We start from the raw sequence: 16738 nt of genomic DNA, 5'->3' as shown, positions 1-16738 counted from the left end.
TCGCCGTTTTCTCTAAAATAGGCTACTACCTTTTTATTTTATTTTTTATTTTATATAGATGCGTAGGCTATAACTGAAGATGAGCATTACGAAAAAGCCAAATTTTTAAAGAAAAACTCTAACCGAACGTGATATGGGCGCATTTATAGCACATACCGAGTGAAAGAGGCAAACCCTAGACGCGTTGTTGACGCACGCGAGTTAATTGGCCGATTAATTAACCGCTGTAATCACTACCAACCGCTCATGCAATGAAAATATGTGAGGCCAACCAATGAGAACACGTGTGCGTTTGCCCTCGGGTCTTTGGGCCTATCACCGCTGCAGACTAGAATTACACAGTAAAAAAAATTAAAAACACAATATTGTCAGTGATAATAATAATATACTCTAAAAATTATGGAATGTTTCAACACATGTTTGGGACAGATAAAATATATATAAAAATGGTACTAATACATTTTTACATTTTTAATTGCAATTTAAACCCAACGGTTGGGTTTGTCCATATCTGACCCAAAAATGTGTTGAAACAACCCAGCATTTTTTTTTTGAGTAATAATAATAATAATAATACAAACAAACATCTAAAACATATTCACAAATAGCAGCAAGCTTTCATATATGAAGCATGATAAATGCGCTATTACATACACATTTTATTTATTTATTTACTTACTTGTTTAGGAAAATCTAATCACTTAAAAGCCCTCTAAATGCTCGTATTATCACATCTCCTTAATAAAATGAAGAAACATAAAAAGGTACCATTCGCTATTACCATACCAAATAGCACTTCTGGATTCATGTGAATAATAAAAAAAAAAAAAAAACACAAGTATTAAACATACGGGCATTTTTAGAGACATTTCTTTCACTTGACTGGTGGTTGTTCAAATACATATCGGGAGATTTGCCCTAATAAAATCTGCAGCTTTTGTTTTTGTGAGTTGGAGGTTTGTTTTATTGTTAGGCCTTTTCTGAGGACGCGCCCATAAGGTATTATATTTATGAGGCTCAACTGTCGTTGAATCCTCCAGTGGGGATTTGAGTATCTTTGGCATGTCTGGTATGATATTAACCAAGCTATGCGCAAGTAAACACGTGGACACTGAACACAAGCGGTGAATTACAATGACCGAAACAGTGTTACCAAAGGCCTCAGGTCAAGATGATGACAGACGCGTCTGGCATATGGAGTTGCGTAAAACAATAAGGACAAATTAGAGCAAAACACGTCGTCACCTCGCAGCAATTAAAATATAAACTGTTGTGCATTACAACATTTGATTTTATTACTACCGCTGCTACTGCACTGTAAAACAGAAAACCTGCAGTTGTTTTAAGTACCTGATCAGAATGACTTTTGTTAATAGAAGTTGATCACGTAAAACTTTTTGTTTTTTACAAGATAGATACATTATATACAACTCAAACCACATTTTTTAGGTTATAACTGAATATTTTTACAGTTACTACTACTACTAATAGTAATAATAAGATGATACGCCTGAATTTCACTTGACTTTTTCATAGGAGGTTTTTTTTTTTTTGAGAATTTAATTTAATCACGAGATATTTTATTTGATATTTTATATTCAATATATTTATTTAGTATATATAAAAATAAATGTTGCTACATGTTATGGAGAACTGAAAACACTGAATTTTTTTGTAATTGTAATATGACAAAAAAAAAAACTACATAAATAGCAAAAATTAGTTTGAAAAGCATATATCGAAACTGATGAATGAACATTTAGCATAATTCCCTTAAATGCTGAAATAGGTTTCATTTGCATTATTGTGCTTGTGATTATTTTGATATAAATCAATGTGTGTGATCAAAGTATATTCATTTCAAAATGTACATTTATAGGCATTATGCGGCGGTTTGGATCAAACAACACTTAACTGTGTCACAGTAACGCCGAACAAATTGAAACACGCTTATTTGGATCATTTATGTGTGTGATTGGCATTATTATTACTCTCTACTAGCACACAGTTCTGTTAGAGGCTTTAAGAAATCAGGCGTAGCCTAATTTTAACTCAAATAGCATGGCAATTTATTAAACAAACAATGCAGTTCCTTCAGAATACTTTTTCAACAAAAGGAGATAGTTTGAAAGAATATGGCGTAATACATGTTCCGTTCCTTGTTATAATGGAACATTTGGACAATTAATGCAGTTCAATTTAGAAACACTTTTTTCGGTGTTTGGTCCATAATATCCGGCTACACTTTAGAAATAAATTACTATATGCAATTTACACGTAATAACAAGTCCATAAACGTCTGACGCATTTCAACACAGCCCAGCATATAGCTCACAAAAACGAAGAAGACTTACGTGTTATTCGAAGTAACACTGTCCTTAACAAACCAACATCAAGTGTTTGTGTTCTGTTTCTTTTCAGTCCATCACGGGTAAATATCAGCGTCTCTCGGTTTTGACGAAAAAGAGGGGAAATCAAGAACAACGACAGAAAGAAGAAGCTCGAAAAACACTTGTTTGGTCAAAACTTGCTGCAGTCATACACGAAAGCCCCAGGCGTGCGGTATATGGGCTGACTCGGGGGAAACGACATTTGACAGCTGTTATTCCCGTTCACCGGTGAGTTATTCAGACCGATTCTCTGCGACTCAAACATCTCTCGAACCGAGTGAAAGTTCTGCTGCTGCGCCGGGTACGTGGCGCCTAGATGGCCAATGTCTCCGGCCTGGTTCAGGTACCATGAGGCGAGGCGCCCTTGGTGCGGATGATGGCCCTCCTGGGCCGAGCTGAGATTCCCGTGGCCTAAGGACGACGTGGTGGTCGTGATCGAGTAATCGGGCAGAGTTTCGTCCACGGTGGTGGTGGCCGCCAAGTGGCCCGAGCGATCTCCGCCCGCGTACAAGCTCATAGCCTGCATGTTGCAATGGTAGGTGGCGTTGGAGGTAGTGGAGATCGAGTTCTGGCTGCAGGGCGAGCTGTACACGGACGTCTGGTTGGGAGAGTAGTTCAGGGACAGCGTGGGGGTTATACCTGTTCGCGAGGAGGCCACGAGAGACGGGGTGAGCTCGCCGGAGCTGTGAGGCGAGCCGCGGAGGGAGGTCATGATGTTGTCCACGCTGAAGCCCTGCGCAGGGGCCTGGCCCTGGTGGTGGTGCTGTTCCCCGGCGCTGTCCAGGCTGAGAGAGCGGGTGGACGGGATGCTGTGCGGGCTGCCGCTCGACATGCTGCTGCTGCTGTCGGGGCTCTCAATCTTGGGAACGGTGCTGAGCGTGGGCGAAACGGCCTGCGGAGGCGTGGAGGTGCCGTTCTCGGTTTTAATGTCCTGAATGCGCACGGGCACTGACTGTTCCTGGTCGCGGCCCTGTTGCGCTTGTTGCGGCTGTTGTTGCTGCTGCTGGCGGGATGGTGGTTCTTTAACATTTCGCTCGTCCTTATCCTTCACAGCGTCTTTCTTTTTAAAACGCCTTCGTCGCCTCAAAAAGCTGCCGTTCTCAAACATGTTATACGAGTCCGGGTCGAGGGTCCAGTAGCTGCCTTTGCCAGGTTTTTTGTCATCGCGCGGCACTTTGACAAAGCACTCGTTCAGGGACAGGTTGTGTCGGATACTGTTCTGCCAGCCCTGCTTGTTGTCCCTGTAAAAGGGAAAGCGCTCCATAATAAACTGATAAATACCGTTAAGGGTCACCTTTTTGTCCGGGGAGTTCTGGATGGCCATAGTGATGAGCGCAATGTAACTGTACGGTGGTTTGACCATATCCTTGGGCTGCGGCTGCGGCGTGTACGGTCCATAAGCCCTCGCCATGCTGGCGGGGTACTGGTCGTGGGCCGCGTGAGAGTACATACTCATGGGGGCTGGCATCCCGGTGTACCCCCCTCCGGCAGCGGCCCGGTAATAACTCTGGTCGCTGCTGATGTACGGCACAACTCCCAGCGAGTTGGGACTGGAGACGGAATAGCGCGCCTGCATGACTTCTCTCCAAACGGTGCTGGCGAAGAACAGACGTCAAGAAGTCTGAAGCAATCCACAAATCCCCTTGAAATGCGCCTCCTCTGAAACTGGGAAGGCAGTCCACCCGAGAGAGTCCACCGTATTTACAAAATGTGACTGTCGGACCGGGTGTTGATCAGACTCGCGTACTTGCCACCTCTTTCTGTCGGAGCGCGCATTGGAAAACTTCTGAACACTAAGCATCGGTCACTACATAATACTTTTGCGCACTTCAATTCTTTTCCCCCTTTTGCTGCCAGTAAGACTCCTCCCAACAACATCTAAGCTGTCCAATGGGAGGTCGGGCCGTGCAAAGCGAGCGGCCACACACAAGGTTGAAGAAAAACGAGAGGTGTTGGGACGTCCCAGCCCACCCTAGCCAAACACACACTTCTCCAGACCTTAAAGAACCGTATACTCTCCACAAACTAGCGCAGATACACATCAAATCGAAAATACTTTAATAAAGAGATTATAATACAACATTCGAAATGTGTGTTCATAAATAACACGTATAATCGAATGCTAATAAAATAACGCTTCTTTAAAAAAAAATCCTCACACCATTTTCGTTATCATGGATTAGTCGATTAATTAATTTATACTAGACATTTAAAACAAACTTGGATCCGGCCGTATTAGTGCAAACATGTGGTAATAATGAATTGAAATGATTTGTATTTCACACCAGCTCGTGAAGCCCATTACAAGGTTTTGGAGAGCATTTGTTTTTAAATAATCAATATGGGAATTAGTGTAAATAATCTCCGGTTGGAGGCTTCCTGCATGTTTAAGTCGCAATGCCAGTTCTTTATTAACATTGGCTGTTAGTGAACGATCTCAATCAACACTGGTGCGCGGATCAAAGCTCGTCATCCAGGCCAGAGCGCGCATTATGCTGGGATCGAGTCAGTTAAGACACTGGAGAAAGAGTCGAGGTGCGAAAGTTTGCTCCAAGTGCGAGCGAGATTAAAAGCCCTGAGAAACAAATGGGTAAAGCAAAACACCTCGCATGTGTCACCATTGGTCAAACGGGTGAGAAGTATGTCATCCTTCACCTTAGCGCCTCTAGGCTGTTTTATGGCATGTCAATAAAATAGGTGTCTTTGTAAAATGGTTTACTTCCAAAGTAATTCCCCATTTATTTAGGCCAATGTATATATTTAGGTTTTACGCCATTGAGGATTAAACCGATTGTGGGCGATTTAAATTCGTATCCTTATTGGCATTCTTTTGGGGAAAAAAATAATAGCAAATTGTAATTATTGCAACTTAAATTTAATTCTCGTTTTTTCTTTTAACTTTTAATTTTCTTAACTGCTCTTTTGGATCTACAAAGCTCTTCTTCAAGCTTTTACAATAAAAAAGTGGGCCTTAAAGTACGAAAATGAATGCTCAGCAATGCATATTATTTCGAGGTAAAACCAAGTAATCTCCCCTAATTCTTAAAATGTACGACGGCTACGCATCCTTTATGAAAGGAAGATTTGGGGGAGGGACACAACATTTAATTGTGAATGATAATTGTGAGGCCAAGTTGCGGTCACAATATCTTCCTAATCCCCCACAGGTCGCTCTGATTAAGTGACCATGGACTAGTTGATACTTCACTGGTTTCTCCTTACAGGGACCCGGGCATGAACTTTTTCTTGTGCCCCAGGCTATTTGTACAATTCAGCGCGCGCCTCTTACTTAACCCCAAACTCCTGGCCACCCCGAACTCCCCATTCCAGCCAATTAAACAAGCTACCTCTGTATATCTCGAAAACAGGGTTGTTAAATACCCGATTTAATTGTGAAGCAAAATAAATGGTTTAGCCTTGATAATTTGTTAACAAATATAAGACATTGTTTGTGTCCAGTGGTCCTTTGAATGGTGCAATAGAAATCAGCATAAACAAAATTTATGGATTTTAATAATTGGGTAACACTTTTATTTTACAGTGTCCTTGTAACACGTTACACGTAGTTAGTAATAACTATAAATTGTGCATATTTACATGCAACTACCCTAAACCAAACCAAACCAAACCAAACCAAACCCTATAGTAAGTACATGTAGTTAATTAATATTACTCAGTACTTGAATATATAATTACACTGTAACACGGACACCTTAAAATACAGTGTAACCAAAACATGTAACTAGTTGATGTGGTTCATGCGGTACCATTTATGAACTATTTTAAGTGATAGTGAAAAATATTATTTAATATCACTCAATTAACCTGACTATATTAGATCATATAGAAATACAAGCAGCTGTATTGGTGTTTCCAATACGACTGTAACCAGTAAGTATTAGTAGTATAAACAAACAACACGATTTAATCTCCCGTTTCTATACTAAACTTTGGTTTTAGTGAATTACAGGTGGTAATTATTTTTTGCTAAATCAAAATTTTCCCTTTTAAATGCTGCAAATGTCATTTAAAATCAATATTTTTGATTGATCGCTTTATTTATATTTATTTAACAATCGTGCAATTCTATATGTTTATAATTAACATATACAATTAATTACTTTTGCTATTTTAAAAGAGGCCGCATTTTATGACATATTGTAATACTGTTATGCGCGGAAACAAGAACAATCAAATCTGTACAAATACTTATAACCCGCCTAATACGTCCAGACAATAACCAAATAACCAAATACTCAACAAACCGTTAAGCTTGCCATTTATATATATATATATATATATATATATATATATATATATATATATATATATATATATATATATATATATATAGAGAGAGAGAGAGAGAGAGAGAGAGAGAGAGAGAGAAATATCAATTTCGATCCTAAATCGAATCAACAATATCGATTGTTTTTGAAATTATTCTTTCTGAGGTTGTAGAAGCATCGGCATCCCAAATAAAAACACAAGAAGGTACAATATGTATAAAATATACAAACGAAGCAATATTTTATTAGTTTTAATTAGTTCTGGGCAACCAACATTAGGCTATGAACAACATTTGATAAACCTCAGAAGCGCAACCAAATAAAGACAAGAATCGACTGATTTAGGCTAGTCCGACAGGAGAGGAAGTGTGTGATGGTCAAAGAGTAAAGAAACAACTGTACTGTGCTCTCAGCGCCCTCTTTCGACCACCAATGGCCAGTGTGCACAAGTTTACACACACACAGTTGATCTGATAGACCACAGACCTGTCGTTTTCATGATTTACACAGTATGTTATGAAAAAAGTAAAAATCATAGATGGATAAACATGATTAGATGAAGAATGAAAGACAAGGGGGGAAACATTTCTTTGTTCATTTGAATCAACGTTGAAATACAACAAAAGTAACTTAAATAAAACAACAATTCCAGTGCTATTAAAAGGTGCTTCACAAAACTAAAAAGCCCTTTTACAAATGATAGAATTGTACATATAGTCCACTTTTCTGTTCTAGCCTCAAGTGACTTTATGTAGACTTAACTACAGAAAATACAAGTCTACATTTTATTAATTTGACATTGCTACCCCCTTGTGTTCATCATATATATAATTTCTTTTCTTATAAAATTTAGGGACATTGAAGTTTGATATGTTTCAACATGTACAAGAAATATACAAATTATTTAAGATACTCAGTAAAAGTATTTAAAAAAAATAGTAATGTAAAAGTTGTAAAAAAATAAATAAAAAATAACAATAATCAATACTAAATAAAATAATAACTATGTAATGTTACTTACACTTTTTATTGCACCATTTTAAATGCCTGTAATCAGTGTTGATCCTTTATTTGATGTTCTATAATTACAGTGAATAAAATAAATGTTTTTAAAGCCTTTGTCCATCTTTTATCAATAAACATTGTGTATCCACCTCTACTGACCTTTACAAAAAAATAAGTATACCTTAAGTTCATTTTATTAAGTATACTTAAGTAAAGTTAAAGTGTATTTTTTTTATGTAGTAAGTATACTAATATCATTGTGCTATACTTGTTTTTAATACTACATGGGACTGAATTGGTCCACTTGCCTACAGCATGTCCTTTTATACTTTAAAGCCACACTATGCACGTTTTTCTCAAACAGCGACCCCTAGAGTCGCTGTGGAGTACTTGTATTTAACATTACTGTCGTAAATAACACTCACACAGAGCTGTCTCTGCACTCTTCCCACCGCGCTTTCTTCGTTGTCTTCGTCGACTCTGCCATGATTCACCTCTGAAATGCGTGCTAGTGTCTTCCATAGAGGCTGCTTCATATGTTGTTGATGTATGTGACGTTGTGCCGTAAAGCAAGTCGTGATTCTCGCAAGATTTGTCGGGACGCCACCTCTCAAACCTGCATTGCTGCATTGGCCCTACTACAAGTTCATTTACCATCGAAATGATTTCGAAGCTGTTATATTAAGGTACAGGGCCGTGCACAGACCTTTTGAGGGGCATGTGCTGAAACTGAAAAAGGGCACCCCCCTCCCTTTTTTTATATCAAAATTATTTAGTAAGCCTACATAAAAGGAAGAAATGGTCACGTCTTCATGACAAATTCAATAACACAAAATAATAGTCTCAAAAGCTTTAGATTTATTCACGATTAATAACAACCATAATAATAATATAGATAAACAGGGTTTTAAGGGCCTCTTAACCTAAATACAACAGCAACCTTCTGTTGCTCTTGTGTACTCCGTCTTTTTTAAATTGCATAGAAATATATGTCAAAAATACTTGACTCATACATAAACATGTTAACCAAATAATACAAATTAGCTTACAAAACCAAACAGAATAGCTAAAAAATTCTGTTTTTTTTATTGAACTTTATGCACTTTTTTATGAACTTTGCAGATATATATATATATATATATATATAGAGAGAGAGAGAGAGAGAGAGAGAGAGAGAGAGAGAGAGAGTTCAGATGCAAAAGCCTCTAAGTGCCATCTGAAAATTTCTTCTAGAATGATAATTTTTATCAAGCTCGTATATTTAAGTTCAGTAATTTCACTTAAATGACAATTAATAGCTAATTTTCATTGCCATTTAAGTGAAATTACTGAACTTAAATATATGAGCTTGATAAAAATGATCATTCTAGAAGAAATTTTCAGATGGCACTTAGAGGCTTTTGCATCTGAACTCTTCATATTCTCTTTTTTAGCTATTCTGTTTAGCTAATTTGTATTATTTGGTTACCATGATTATGTATGACATTGAGAAGAGGGGAAGGTAGAGCAATGAGTCAAGTATTTTTGACAAACTATTTTGAAATATAATTTGAGTAATTATGTCCAAATCAATTCCAGCTTATAAGAAACTATAGCCATACCTTTACTATATCCAACATGTATCTGCCTACCTGGCAAAAATTTGATACTGTGCTGTGGAGGACAAGGGATGTTGGTCTCTTGAAGGTCTCTTATTCACTAAAAATATTTCACAATATTACTGTTTTTGCTGTATTTTGGATCAAATAAATGAAGCCTTGGAATGAATTACATCATGAATTACATTCTGCATGATACAATATAAAGATTTCACAGTGATCTTCTGTAATTTTTTTTTAGTTACTACTACAACATTACTGTAGTAAAACCATGTTTTACTACATTTTATACATGTGAGGATGAGCGGAGAGTATAGAATAATATAGATTAAAAATTAGCTAGATAGCGAATACATGCATATTAACAGCCTTGAATTAACCATAATTGAATATTATTACCATAACATGATTAGCCTAAATGTTAATAAATTAAGTGTATCAGCAATCATAAATCAAAGAAGAAATTTCTTAGAAATATGTTACCTAGGTGATGAGGATCGCTTTGTGAGTTCCAGTACGAAACAGCGCGGGGGCGCACCTGTTATGATTTTCCGATGTTAAAAACAAATTATATGTTGTTGTATTACTCATCAATATATAGTTTTTGACCAGCGAATGTGTGCAAATGTGCATTTTTTTTGTCCGTCATTAATACGGCGCAGGCGGTATCACATTACATTTTCATCAACAGGTTACAAACTAGTTTGTTTTTCCTGTTGTAAAATACATTTGGCCAAAATCACATTTTATAAAAGATGAAATACTACTGTATGCACAGGATATTTAAGTTATTTGCGTTAGGCTATGTATTGGGTATGACTAGATGGCAAATGCTAGCCTAGACCTCTCTCTCAGGCGACGTCCCACATGTCTCAGTCAGTGAGTCATCAAATAAATAAAATATGAGCCTTTATAGACATAGTGTTTAGTAGTACTTATTCAAACAGCAAGATATTTATTTACCCTTCGCAAAACTTCGTTCAGCTGCTGTCTACTGTGCGGCTGCTTGTGGAACTTCAGTTGATTCAGTGAATATAGAGGAGGCGGAGTTATCAGCTTACTGACAGCTTGAGGATCGAATAAGATTTACACAAGCTCGGTTTAAGAACTTTCATTGGCTAAATATTTGTAAAACAGACAGACAGACGTAAAGGATGACCAATAGCATTGATTTAAAAAAAAAAAAAAAAAACACCACCAAAAAAGGGCACTTCGGAGTGTGAGGGCAAAAAGGGCATGTGCTCTGCACAGGTTGAGCCCTACCTGTGCACGTGCCTGTTAAGGTACAAATCTTGCATAGTGTGCCTTTAAGATAGAAAACCTTGAGTACACAACTACTTTACAACTAAGTTTTTCGTTTGTACTGCAACTAATACTACATTAGTACATTAGTTAGTACTACATACGTACAGATTTTTAAGCCAAATGTATTTTGAATGCATGCAGCTTCCAAAAGACACAACAAAATTACCCTCATCCTCTCCTCGGGTCGTAAGGACTTTTGTCCTGGAATGTGAGGATTTTTTTTTTTTTTGTCCAAAAAAAATATAAAAAAAAATCTGGCACAATCAAGCACAAACACACACACAATGAAGGTTACAGAACATCCTCAATGCAGAACACACTCACATGCATAAAAACACATGTACAAACACACACCCACACCAAGGAATTTCCGCATTAAAAAGAATGGGGGGTCATTTAACAGGGGCAATTTTTTTTAACACTTTACTATAAGGTCTTATTTGTTAACATTAATGTATTAACTAACATGAACTAACCAGCAATACACTTGTTCCTGTATTTGTTAATCTTTGTTAATGTTAGTTACAGTTTTTTTTCAATTGTTTACACGCAATTTTGAAAACCGGGTTCTTTTTTTTTTCAAAATGTAATCACAATTATCCAAACACCACACTCAATTTGCATAATTCCTGGATTGTTTGCAAAATGACACACTTCAGTCAAAATATATACATATTTGTGAAAAGGCTATTAGTTTTCATTCAACCAACAATGATCAATGATCAGACACTTTTGCAGCCAGTTTCACACTGCTGTGATAATAGTCCAGGCAAAATAGCGTTTTACGACAGACTAATTGTAAAATAATTTTTTTCAGCTTAGATAATTTCTATGAGGTGTCCAGAACAACATAATAAAAGTCCTAAGAAATCCTAGTTGAGGAAATATGTTAAATTCTCATCAATCCGAGATGTGTGCCAATAAGGCCAGGCAACAATACACCCCAATGGGGCTATTTTTTTCCTTTACTCTTATCAAAATGAAACTTTACAAAATGAAAGTACCCATGAAAAGTAAAAAATTCTGTATTACAAGTTTCTTTGAATATGCAAATGAGCTATAGACTAATCGAATATGCCCAAAATACACCCAAATAGGCTTATTTTTTTCCTTTACTCCTACCACAATAAAACTTTACATAGTAAAAGTATACATGAACAGTATTTTTTTTGTATTACAAGTTTCTTTTGAAATTAATTTGAATATGCACATGAGCACCACACTTATTGAATATGTCCTAATTTGCATAGGCAGAAACACCATTCATATCTATGACAAATACAATCTTCATCCAATCATCCTACTGCCAATGGGTGATGGCAATGCTGCTCTTAGACTGGCCTCTAACCTGAAAACTGCCTGGCTTGGTAGTACCTGCCAGGGGTATAACCCCCGTCGGTGTAGTCTTCAGGGTCACAGAGGCACACAAGCCTCCACCACGACAAGGTAGCAACAGCAGGGGAGGTTTCGTTTTGGTGTTTTTTTTTTTTTTTTTTTTTTTTTTGCTTTTCTTTAACTAACCTAGATATTGCTGTTGCTAGCTTCTCATAACACTGCAAAGCTACTTTACAAACAGTGGAAGTCTGATGTGTGGCCTGCCTGGTCTGAAATACTTGCTAACTACAAAAAGAGAAGCAGTTTTGGTGTCTGGCAAAATTATTGTAAAGAGCTGAAATGTCTGGAAAGTGTGTCTATCTGGTTTTTCATCTGTCTTATGTGTGAGAGTGAATCGTTTAGTTGGTAAGAATGACTTCTGCCTTTAATCTCGTAATCTTACCAACAATACCAATCATTTGTAAATCTACCAGCCTAAAATTTAATCTCACCACGTTACTAATGACTGAGATGGCTATTCTGACTTTCTTCTGATGTTATCTGTGGGGGAATGTCATTAGGTAAGGCTTGTTCACAAAAAAACTGGAGGCAAGATTGTGCAATCAATTCTTAAAGGAGAACTCCGGTCAATTTTAACATTGAGCTAATTTTATGGTAAATTTGGAGTGCTGTCAGTACAGAGAACAACGACAAAAATCGGTGTTGCCTACACAGTGTTTTTCCTCTTTTTAAAATTTGCACCCTGTTGACTTCAATGGGGCAAGTTTTAAACCTGCTTTTAGCCTCTTAACATCCTTGATGTGTCATTACAAGTGCACAGCTCATGTGAGTGATTCCTTCAGAGTGAACACGGTGAATCTGACTGCAGTAGATGTGAAAGAAATGAATAAAAGTGATGTTAATTCAGCCAGCGCACATACCTGTATTTACATCCTGTTTTCGGTCGAAGTCCATAGTTATCGATTGTTTGCACTCCAAATTTACCAAAAAATGAGCTCAATGTTAAAATTGACCAGAGTTCTCCTTTAAAGGGTTAGTTCACCCAAAAATGAAAATTCTGTCAGTAATCACTCACCCTCATGTTGTTCCAACCCCGTAAGACAATCGTTCATCTTCAGAACACAAGTTAAGATATTTTTGATTAAATCTGAGAGCTGATCACTCCTCCATAGGCATCTAAGGGGTTGAAACTTGCCGGCCTAGAAAAGTTATTAAAGAGATTGTTAATATAGTCCAAGTGACTACAGTCAACCATATGTTTATCAAGCGACGATAATACTTTTTGTGCGCAAAAAACAAACAAAACTAACGACTTTATTCCACTATTTATTTTCTTCTCCATGGGCCTGAGTGACTTCACGTAGTGTTTTAGCGTAGCGCTTCTGTGTTGTACGTCACACGCATCCCACACATGACCACCGGCTCATTTTTGGGTGAACTAACCCTTTAAGGTCAATATAAGTCTTTTTGTGGCAAGTGACCCAGGTAAGTGTTAGCCTGGTTCTACCAGACTCTCGTACATTTCATTTGTACAGAGAGTCTGGCCTCTCTCCATTGACAAGCATTAACTTCCTTGTAGGTGGGTACTCTGTCGAAGTTTAAAACTATTGGATCTGCCCAGAGTCACTCTGGATCTGCCATAACCAATCGCTAACATTTGGTCGTGACGTATGTCAACTCAAACTAGCGCACGATCTCAACGTCATCGTTCTCAGCCACTCCCTCTGTTCGCTGATTGGTCCTACAAAAAATTGATTTCTGGAAACCTAAGAATATACAGCAGTCCCAGACGTAGTACTGAAGGAAAATGAAATTGAGCGGAAGTACGTAGGAGGGCGGAGCCAGGCTAGGTAAGTGTGGCAAGTGACTTCAAATTTATCATGTTTATGCATAGGTTAACTTACTGAATGGACATGAATGTGTTAGTTATTTGGCCCCTTTTTTTCTACTTGTGACTTTATGGTTTCTTGGCCATAAGTTAATAAGGCCTAGTGTTGAGCTCATTTGCATATTTAAAATAGATTTTTCAAAGAAACTTGTAAAACAAAAATGTTACTTTTCATGTATACTTTCATTGTGTGAGGTTTGATTGTGATAGGAGTAAAGGAAAAAATAAGTCCATTAGGGTAGCCTGGCTAACGTCAGACCTCTTCTCATTGAGACGTGGTCTGGGAACCACATCTTCATTTTCTCGTATTTGAGGCGTGGTTTACGAATGCCCAGAGCCGTTTATTGGGCGCTACAAATTTCTATCAAATGCGCCTGTACGTAGCTCATAGCCAATCGTTTCAATTATACCAGATGACGTATGTAGAGCGACAGAAATTCGACGAGGAAGAAGACGAAATAAACTTGCATTCTAAACTTCTAAACATTTTCTAAGGCTGCATCGAAAGGTAACTTCGCGTCTGATGCCATGTTGAATTCCATAGATATAAACAAACTGCTTCGGTGTGTCGCATAGATGTCATCATTGTCTTGCTGCTCCCTCCCCCTTCTGTGATTGGTTCCCTTTTGGAGGGGAAAATCTGGTCCATGGTGTCCAGGCTGCCTAGCAGCGTGAATAAAATCGCGCTGCGCTCAAGGCAGCATGGGGAAACCCAGGCTACCATTAGGGTGTATTTTGGGCATATTCGATAAGTATATTACTAATTTGCATATTCAAATTAATTTCCAAAGAAACTTGTAATACAAAAAAAGTTACTTTTCATGTATACTTTTACTATGTAAAGTTTTATTGTGGTAGGAGTAAAGGAAAAAATTAAGCCTATTTCGGTGTATTTTGGGCATATTCGATTAGTTTATAGCTCATTTGCATATTCAAATTAATTTTCAAAGAAACTTGTAATACAAAAAAAATTACTTTTCATGGGTACTTTCATTGTGTAAAGTTTCATTTTAATAGGAGTAAAGGAAAATAATAGCCCCATTGGGGTGTATAGTTGCCTGGCCTTATTGGCACACATCTCGGATTGATGAGAATTTAACATATTTCCTCAACTAGGATTTCTTAGGACTTTTATTATGTTGTTCTGGACACCTCATAGAAATTATCTAAGCTGAAAAAAATTCTTTTACAATTAGTTCTATTTTTGGCTCCAAAATGAGTTACTTTGCCTGGACTATAAATAAAAAAAACACATTTGTAAAAAAAAAATAATTTTAGGAAATAGCATGTGCTAGATTTTTGGCCAGACATTGTTATGTAAGGGATAATTTAGATAAAAAAAAATAAAAAAAATAAAAATAGTGACAAACCCACAACATTCTCCATGATTAGTTTGATATATAGGGAGAATGTACACAAATAGGCCTGCTATAAACTTACCAAGCACTGCACAACACTGATGCTGCAGACTGAATATTTCAAGTATTTATTTCAATACTTACAGTATTTCTTACCATAATCAGTTACAGTAATCAACCAACAATGAAATAAATGAAACAAATAAAATCTGTAGACAAATAAAAATTACTGCATGAAGTACATACACTTTTGGCGCTTTTCCACTACACAGTACCAGATCGCCTCGGCTCGGCTCGACTCGACTCGCCTTTGTTTGGTTTTCCACTGTGTAAAAGTTGTACCTGTACCTGCTTCCAGGTACTTTTTTTTGCACCACCTCCGGCGAGGTTCTGAGCGAGCTGAGGCGATACTAAAATGTGACGTGAAAACACGGCAGACTGCTGATTGGTCAGAGAGAATCGTCACTATTCACTGCGTCATCATTGCACGCGCCAGACGGAGTATCCTGAATAAAAAACAGCAAAAACAAAAACAAAAACATCCAAAAACAGCATACACTCGATTTCCTCCTCCAGGTACTATTGCGGAGGTACTATCTGCAATGGAAAACGGAGCAAAAAGCGAGCCGAGTCGAGCTGGTACTGGTAATGGAAGAAAAACTACCGTAAAAGCAACAAGAATACTGTAACTACTCATCATCTCTCCGTCTGGCTGGATCAGGCCATAAGATTTCATCCACATCACAGGCTATGTCTTCATTGGCAAGGCACCAGTGATGCGCGGGTTGATCCGAAATGAGCGGGTGCCTGCGGTCACCCGTGGTTACCCGCGGTTACGAGTCATCCAAAAATATTTTTAATGATATTCGGGTCGCGGTCGGTCGGGTCGTTTGAAATAAAGATGCCAATTAAACCTTTGTAATTGATATAGTTCTAGACACAATTTTCTATGAATACGTTTTAAATTTATTTTACACTTTATTGGCTGAATAACTGGCGCGAAGATGACGCACAAGCTCAGTCTGCAGGTAGAGATGGAGGCGGCAAGAGAAAAGGTGAAGACTGGGGAGTGGAAGCTCCGCAAATACACAAATAGAAAGAGCAAAGTGTGGGAGACATTTGCCGAAATAATGAAAGATGATGACCAAAGTGTTGGTTTTGTCATGTGTACTTCTTGCGATGCTATTTACACATTTGATAACCACAAAACTGGCACGACCAACCAGGCACGGCGCCAGGATTCCAGTTTTGGATAAGCCAGACCAATTGTGGGTGGGCCTTAAATTAAAAACGTTAAATAAAAATAAAATAAAAAAACGTTATCCAATCACTGCTTAACCTAATAAAAAAATATTGACTAATATAGCCTACTGTTATATTATATGTGCGTATACATAATATAGATTTTAATAGCTTGATGCTCTTTAAATATTGTGTTGCATTGTAAAAGTAAATCCGCGATCGCTCTCCATGGTTCTGACCAAAGAAGAGAGCTTTGGAATCTCCATTATGCATATACCTGGGCTGCATTTTCCAATAACATTGTCTCTTAGCGCGCTGCGATAACTTA

At 37.6% G+C, this 16738-nt stretch overlaps 1 protein-coding gene across 1 annotated transcript; it reads right to left on the bottom strand.

Annotated features, from left to right (window-relative positions):
- Positions 1-2055: 2055 nt before the first annotated feature.
- Positions 2056-4197, bottom strand: foxc1a (forkhead box C1a). Its single transcript, XM_081373597.1, has one exon. The coding sequence runs from the start codon at positions 3964-3966 to the stop codon at positions 2521-2523; it is 1446 nt and encodes a 481-aa protein (XP_081229723.1). The 5' UTR covers positions 3967-4197; the 3' UTR covers positions 2056-2520.
- Between the last annotated feature and the right edge of the window lie 12541 nt (positions 4198-16738).

This window comes from Scardinius erythrophthalmus (assembly GCF_964197995.2).
Source record: "Scardinius erythrophthalmus genome assembly, chromosome: 9".
NCBI lineage: Eukaryota > Metazoa > Chordata > Actinopteri > Cypriniformes > Leuciscidae > Scardinius > Scardinius erythrophthalmus.
Note: the sequence above shows the minus strand (reverse complement) of the source record. Positions and strands in the feature narration are given on the sequence as shown.

What these genes read in the sequence shown, in the direction of transcription:
- foxc1a (XM_081373597.1), bottom strand. Translation starts at nt 3,966, where the DNA reads ATGCAGGCGCGCTATTCCGTCTCCAGTCCCAACTCGCTGGGAGTTGTG.